General features: G+C 39.8%; 1 protein-coding gene across 1 annotated transcript; it reads left to right on the forward strand.

Moving 5' to 3' along the window:
- Window positions 1-191: 191 nt before the first annotated feature.
- Window positions 192-7,298, forward strand: med1l (mediator complex subunit 1-like). Its single transcript, XM_085468074.1, has 17 exons — window positions 192-250; window positions 398-487; window positions 1,712-1,787; window positions 1,884-1,938; window positions 2,059-2,185; window positions 2,271-2,299; window positions 2,442-2,513; window positions 2,607-2,681; window positions 2,868-2,944; window positions 3,358-3,420; window positions 3,530-3,641; window positions 3,766-3,890; window positions 3,996-4,102; window positions 4,221-4,419; window positions 4,530-4,625; window positions 5,733-5,835; window positions 6,566-7,298. Exons 2-17 carry the CDS (start codon window positions 398-400, stop codon window positions 6,831-6,833), a joined length of 1,674 nt encoding a protein of 557 aa, XP_085324200.1. The 5' UTR covers window positions 192-250; the 3' UTR covers window positions 6,834-7,298.
- The last annotated feature ends 824 nt before the right edge of the window (window positions 7,299-8,122 follow it).

Below are 8,122 nucleotides of genomic sequence, written 5' to 3' on the forward strand. Positions count from 1 at the left end.
TGCTTGGGAGAAGCACACAGCGTCTCACTTTGACTTTAGTGTGTGAGTGTAATATTTTCTTTCAGATAAAAAAAAAAATAGCCCCGGGTATGGACATATCAGATAATTACCCTCGCAGTTGAGCATACAGTACAATGCAGATTAGGAACAGCGGATGAAAGGTACCACATAACTGATTAACTGGCTAATCCGCATAAATAGTGGCAGGTTTGTTCAAAAGGAGAAGAGTGAAGAGACCTCCACATGCCAGGTATGTCGGTTTGAATATAGTGTTCTCACTAAATAAACACACAATTTAAGTTAAAAAAAATGCGCAAATGTAAATAAAACATCTTAAAATGGGAAGAAAGTTTAATTTTATTTTTTCCCATCAATCTCCTGTTTTTCGACGCTTTAGATGATGGACAGGGTCACAATTCCAGAGCTGTGTTTGAAGTTTGCAGAGAAGAGTTGGGCTGACACTTTTCAGCTTGTCCGAAGGTGTATGGTGAGGCAGACTTCATTAAATAAAAATGAAAATGCCTCTACTCAAATGGTCTATTTGAATCATTTTAGTTGTACGGTTAGGGTTTTTTTTTTTTTTTTTTTTTTTTTTTTTTTAAATCTCGTCTTACGCAAAAGAGATTACTCATTTTATTTCTAATTTAAACTAAGACCCCCTCCTTTGTTTTGTTTGGGGTTTAAAGGGGGTATGTTGCGTTATGTGGCTGGTTAGTGCATGGCTCTGCTAATATGATAATGTGGTGTGAACTGGTGTGGCTATCCACTCAGAATGAGATCATTCATCCTGGAACACACACGGCTTTGTTTTTTTTTTTTATCAGCGGTCCTTTTTTTTCTTCTTCTTCTTCTCTTTTTTTGCATTGACTGGTATCACTTAACCTACTTGGATTTACTTATCAAGCACCTGGTACAGTGTATGGAGTAAAGCCTTCAAATCAAAACAAAGTAGTTTGACTGTGGGTTGTTGGTTATCTTTATGGCATTGGCTTTGATTCCACTTTTTAACAGCATCCCTTTTGGCCAGACATGCACTACTGCTGGCTTAATTAATTTTCCTTTGCACTATTTATTGATTCTTAAATAGAGGATGTCCCTCTTGTACATGTATATTATTTGGTTAGAGGTTTGAGAGTTCAAGCACTGACATGAGGCAAACGGGCTGTACTCTGTGCAGTCACTATTATTATTGTTCTATCTGTATGCTGGGCCTCTGTGAGAAGAGAGGGTTGGTTAGTTTTCTTTAGATTTGTCATGGGTGGAGCAGCAGGGTAGATAATACTTTTGGATTAATGTGGAGTGGAGCTTGGCAGTGGTCAGTCTCTGGAGTGTGTTGAAGAAATGTGATTGCTTGGTGGTCTGAAGTGATGTGTGGTCCAAAGGGATAAGGCATCTGGGGCTAGTTATCAATTTCTCTTCCAGCAGTGATCTTAAAGAGAACTTGTGAAGAAGTGGGGTTCTTCTTCAAAAAAAAAATTAAGTACAATAATTTCAAACTCCTAGTTCCAAAACATTTGTTTCATTAAACACACACATCCCAGTATGAAAAGCATGCAAATGTCAGTGTTTTCCTTGAGATGGTGTCATGCAGTTTGTGTTGCATGGTGAGATGGGCAGACAGGACCAAAGGCTGTTTGCACAAGACTTTGCTTTTGCCATACAAACAGTCCATTGTTGTTTTCTTTGTCTCTCGCCTTTGTTCCTATAATAGGAGAAATCCAGAGATGAATCCAGATCCCGTAAGCCACTGGAAAGATCCCTGGAAAAACTCCAGGAAGAATCAAACGGTATGTGAGTAACATGTGTTTTTATTTATTTATTTATTTATTTTTTTTGAAGTATTTTTACTTTACATAAGTAAAATGAATCTCGTTATGTTTCAGTGTGCACCATCAACACCACAAAGCTCCGCCTAGAGATTATCGCAAAACAACAAGGGTATAAAACTGACCTCCATGGCTTTGTTTTTGCTTTTTAGACTCATATCTTTCCTCATCTGTTTTTCTATTAATCTACTGTGATGACACCTTGTTATCCATATGAATCTTTTCTCCCAAGGATGAGTTTTCATTTTGCTGAGGCCACGTGCTATTTATCAGCTGATTTATTCTACGTTGAGGTATTGTTGTTGCCGTGTGGTGAAGTGGAGGAGGTGAAGGTGGTCCCTCACGGAGAATCCCCTGTTGTAAGTGGACTGTGCTGTTTCCAGCAAGTCATTAGAACTTCTCACCTTTTGCTAATCATGCTGATAAAATAAAACTGTCTCTTAGCCCAGTGAATCCCTGCTTCAGCTGCTAAGGTAAGGGAATGGATTGCTTTTAAATTTACATTTTTCTTGCAGTAAGCAGTGCCATTATCCACTAAATTTTTTTTAAGAGCATAATGACAGCACTAATGGTTTTAGCTCTATTTGCTGATTGTGCTGCTTTCTGGGTGCACAGGTCCAAAAACTTTGCCGCCTTCTCCCTGAAGTTACAAGGCCTCTTTGCCCAGTACAACATCCCTGGAGACAAGTGCCTACCTCAGCTTATCAAATATTCTTTAGCTCTTATAAATCTGAGGCTCTTGTGATCATTTAGCCATGTGTTCCCTTTTTTCTTTTCCAGTGAAATTAAATTTAAATTGTTGGCATCTCTACAGTGCCTTGGGAAAGACTTATGGAAAATCGCTCATTTGCCAAGGTGTGTGACAAAGCAACAACTTTCCAAAAGTCTGTCTGCTTAAAACAAAATGAATTCCTGTTCAGTGCTTCAATTTAAATTTCATAAACCAAAACGCATGTATATAAAATGATCAGGAGAGTAAATAATTGTAGCTCTTCATATAAACTGCAGTTTTTTTTTGTTTGTATTTTTTCCTCTTTTCAGGGAACAAAAGTATTTTGACCCTGAAATGGACTTGATAAACAATGGCAGGATAGGGGATTTAATCATGGGAAAAGAAGGTATAGTTACACTTGTATATTGAATTGGTTGTATTTAAATTATGCAAATTAAATTCTAGATCAAGAGTGTCAAATATAAGGTGCGGGGGCCAGAATTGGCCCAGTAATGACTCCAATCTGGCCCACTGGACGGCTTTGGAAAATGTGAAAGATGTAAAACTTTATTTTCACAAGTTTTACAACTTTCCTTCTGATAAACACCTCCCCCACAGTCAACCACACCACACAAAGTAATAGATAAACAATTAGGTGATGTAAAAGTTTTCACTGTCTGTTATAGAAAAGTCATTAAAATTGAAGTTAAATGTATTTACACTGACAGAAAGGGAAGTGTCACTGGTCTGGCCTAATTAAGAGGAAACTAGGCTGAATTTGGCTCATGGTGTAAAATGAGTTTGACATCCCTGTTCTAGATTGTCCTTTCACCATGCGGTTCTTTATTCCTCCAACCAATGGAACAAAAACTTTGGTGTCAGGTAAGCTTCTGAGTTAAAAACGTGATAAATTGCGTTCTCTTTCATTCAGTTCATTCAATACAGGTGTCATCGGAGATGTTAAAAGTAATAGATTTTCCTCAAATGACAGACTTGAATCCAGTTGTTCAAGCCGCCCAGGTTACTGTAGTTGTCAGCAATGTGACCCACAAGCTTCAGATGGCATCTGTGGTCCCTCAGCCTCCCCAGCTGGATCCTCAGGGGTATCTGCCTGCTTTCTGATTTTTAATCTCTCACCCAGCGGGACACGTTTCATTTTCCATTTATGAGTGAGTCTGACTGTCACTAGCGTTGGTGTTAATGGAGTACAATTGTGTCCTGGAGCAGTTATCCTGTGTTTGTTCCGCTGAATGAGGTGCCAAATGAAATGCTGCCTGCCTGTTTCCTGCTTAAACTGCAGCCAGCTATGCCCGTGATGCCGTCTTTTGTAAAGAAGCTCAGCCAAATTACAGGTCAGGGAGGCTTTCATGAGTATTTTGTGAAATGGACATGAAACAAAAAGCCTGCTCATTACTGCTGCTCTGTCTCCGATTATTTCCTACATGTGACTGTACCAGATGTTGACCTGCAGTGGGCACCCTTACCCAAGCTTCTCATGAGAGATTCATTAAGCGCAAACAGCTCCTGGGAGATGACATGCGAAAGCAACATGATTTTTACAGTGGTATGAGGATACTATTTATTATAAGTGGAAAAGGTAAAAGAGGGGTTAGTATTGAATATGTAATTTATGCATTTAAAAAAAAAAAAAAAAAAAAAAAGATCAATGTTTATTCATCTAGACTCTTCCTGGTGGTGTGATGCATAGTTATGTTTTCCCTGGAGCTGCATGGGATGTGCCTGCCCACAGGGGGGCTGTGGTGGACAGTGTTCCCTTCACCCACCCTGGTCATGTCCCAGCCCTGCTGGAGCTGCTGCGCCACCAGTGTGCCATTAACACCCTGCTGAGGAGCTGTTTCATATTTCACTGTGCCAGTCCAGGTAGGAGTGTTTTTACATTACAAAACCGGTCGACACAGAGATGGTGTAAAGTGGGCAGCAAACATTGTTGTGCTTAAAATATGTAACGCTTCATTTATGCATCTTACCAGGTTCAGTTTGTGGCCTGCATTTTGAAGTCCTTCCAGAGTCTGACAGCAGCTTTTCTGTGACCTTCCAGCCACCTGACGCTGACTCCCTGGGTGTTTGTGAGCATTAAGTTCATTTCAAATTTGGGAAAAAATTAGCTGTTTTAAAAGTTTATCCTTTTTAATATATCTATTTTTTTTTTTTTTTTTTTACCTATATGCAATAATCAAATGCATATAGGCATAAAGACATGGTCAAGACAACCTGCTGAAGCTCAAACTGAACATCAGAATGGGGAAGAAATATGGTTTAAGTGACTTTTCATTTGGCATGGTAGTACCAATTGGGCTGGTCTGAGTATAAACTGCTGATCTACTGGGAGTTTTTGACATCACCACAGTCAGAATCATGTTTATGGCCAAGTTTGTACACAAATAAGGAAATTTGTCTTGGTGTCAGGGTGCAAAATCTCTAAGTTTTGCAGAGGATGGTCTGGGAAAAGACTGCAGTGAGTGGAAGTTCTCTGGGTGAAAACACCTTGTTGAGGTCAGAGGAGAATAGCCAGAGTGGTTTGAACTGATAGGAAAACAATGGTAGCTCAAATAGCCAGTTGTTGCAACCAAGATATGCAGAAGTGCATCTCTGAATGCAGAACACCTTGAAGCAGGTGGGCTACAGTAGCAGATGACGCATCGGGTGCTGCTCCTGTCAGTTATGAACCGAAAGCTAAAGTTGCACAATCTCATCAAATTTGGACAATGGAAGATTGTAAAAACATTGCCTGGCCTGAGTTTGCCTGGTCTATTTTTTTCTGTGACATTCAGATGGTAGGGTTAGAAAACAACAACTTGAAAGCATGGCTCTGATTTCCAGTTTCAGGGTGGTGGGGGTGGTAGTGGAGTAGTGAAGGAGATTTTCTTGACACACTGTGGTCCCCTTAGAATCATTTAAATGTCACAGCCTTCTTGAGTGTTGCTGCTAGCAATGTCCACCAGTGTACCCATGACTCCTTCCAGCAGGACGAAGTGTCATGCCACAAAGTACAAGTAATCTCAGCCTGGTTTCTTGAACGTCATCATATTTCCTGCAGGGTTCGTTTTTTGGCTATAAACATGGTGGTAGATGGGCAAATTAAGTAAAAAAAAAACCTGGTTGTAATATCAGTTTGGGAAAATGAACAAGTTAAAGGAATGTGGTGTGTAATTTAAACTGATTTGTGCCCACAGTGCTGGTGAATGTACCGAAACCTCACCAGATTACCTGCAGCTTATTTGGAGCAAATACACGTGATCCTTCCATTAATGAATACCTCTCCTCTGTCATCATGAGGTATGTTTTCTGTCTTTAAGAACCATGCTTACATGCAGATGTTGGTGTAAATGTGATTATTATTTACTCACTCAAGTGTGTGTAACAATGTACAGAAATTCTGCATTATGAAGATCTGTGTGCAGCAGAGTAACTGAATGTAGTTTATTATGCTGATTCATTCATCAGCTACCTGAACAGTGTCTAAACTTTACAGCTTTAACTAGCATAACAAATGTGAGCACATGATTACATGGTAGAATTACAGTAACTCTTTCTCAACCACTAGTACTCATCCTACATTTACAAACATGCTACACACGCCAACAAAAAAGATGCTCTTAATTAAGAGGTTAAACTGTGTGTTCAACACAATGCTTGGCTAACATACCAGCAGCTTCCTTGCTGTTTGTGTTACAACTATAGATTAAACTCTCTTCAGTATGTGTCTTCATCACATTCTCCCGATTCCTCTGCGTTTACATTCTCCCACCGAGCTGCGGCACTTAACCTTTACAGCGCCTGTGTCCCACTGACGTCTCTACTAACACATTGTGACCTTGCACATTTATTTACCTGTGATTTGCTTTCTGTTTAAAGTTCCTGCATGTTTTATTAAGAATATAGATATCTGGTAGCAGACTGTTTCAACAACTGGGTTGTAAGAGGAGGGGATTTGTCTTGTTGCCGTACTGAATTTTAGCTCCACTCCTTCTAGGAACTTTCAGTTGTTTTGTTTTTCTCCACTCAGCTGTATGTCCATCCCTGAGACAATGAGGATGCTATACAACAAGCTCGAGGACATCACCTCTGTCCCACTTTCTCCCAGCTGCTCGGCCACCACAGAGACTGAAAATGACCATTCAGCTCCCTCGAGTACAGCTGTGGCCGACACCAGCAGAGCTTTGGCCACTTTCTCCCAAAGTGCAGCTATGCCGAAGGACGGCTTCAGTGTTGCTGATTTAGCACGTTCTGCCCTGACTGTAGCCAAATCTGAATCTATTCTTGAAATAAATTAAAGTCCCTCCGCCTCCTCTTACCCACCACCCCTTGTAGACACGTTTCAACACAGGGTGGACAACAGGCACAGCTGATCTAAACGTGCATCCACAGCCTTTATGAAAACTCTCACGGGTTAAATCAGCCATAAATATGGACCAGAATAACTGGTATTTGTTTTCCGTTATCAGTTAGAGATGCTAATGTGTAACTGCAGAAGGCTGTGTTTGAGTAATTCAGAGTTCATAATCGCATCCATCTCCTGCAGGATGCTTAAATGTCACTTACTATGCATTCCAGCGTGGCAGAGATTACTGGCTGTAAAGATCTGAGGTCTGACATCTGACCTCAGACAGCCAAGAGCCCAGTTGATTGGTACCATGTGAGCCAATCAAACATTGTTAAAGTACATAATGCACTCTTGATGTTTTGTAAGACTCCACACATTTAAAAAATAAAAATAAAGAAAAAATAGCTTTGGTGTAGCATATGATTCAGCTCTCAAATGCATTCTCTCTAAACCACAATTTAGTTTTTGCTTCTTCTTTTTTTTTCTTCTTTGATGTAAATTAGGTTTTGTACAATAAGAGTGACATTTGGCGTGAAAATGTAGGAGTGGAAGACCGATGTGGAATGGAAACTCGGCAGTAAGAAATCTCTTGATTGCTGCTGAGCACAGTAGTGCTTTTTCTGCGCGGAAGCCAACACGGTTACCAATATAGCACAAATGTGAGTAGTCTGTAAAGAATGAGAAATATTTGCATTCTAACAAAGGGAGGAAATTTAACTTTTTTTTTTTTTCACATTCCAAAAGAAATGTTTGAGACAAAACTCACTGGTGCAATGTTCAACTAAATCCTGAAGACCTACTGGCGATGTGCATTTAGAAAGGAATTTAACATGTATTAAGAATACGAAGTCAACTGTCAACAGCAGACAACTGGTTTTGTCCCGTGTCTGTACTTCTGCATATCCAATGACCTGTACGGCTGCTATTCATAGAAACATTGTAACATGTGGTTAAACCGCTCTCTTTTTTCAGTGGGCTTCTGTTCTCCGAATATATCAACGATTATGTGTCCTCACTTCTAACTGGATGGGCATAAATCTGTTGAAGTCGCACCTGGTAGTAATGAGGAGTAGATTCCTTGGACTGTGATTCTTCGTGTACAGTTGGCAAACTCCAAGTGTGCAAAAATGTTTAAAATGAGCGAGCTAAGTTGCAAATAGGTAGAAATGCTGTACTTAAATGTTCCTAAAGCGCAGTTTTGGGATGTTGTACGCTTTTATTTTATTTATTTATTTATTT

The sequence above is a fragment of the Copadichromis virginalis genome, linkage group LG9 (genome assembly GCF_057382275.1).
Source record: "Copadichromis virginalis isolate Kocher_CV1m ecotype Utaka linkage group LG9, C_Virginalis_male_GT1.1, whole genome shotgun sequence".
Classification (NCBI taxonomy): domain Eukaryota; kingdom Metazoa; phylum Chordata; class Actinopteri; order Cichliformes; family Cichlidae; genus Copadichromis; species Copadichromis virginalis.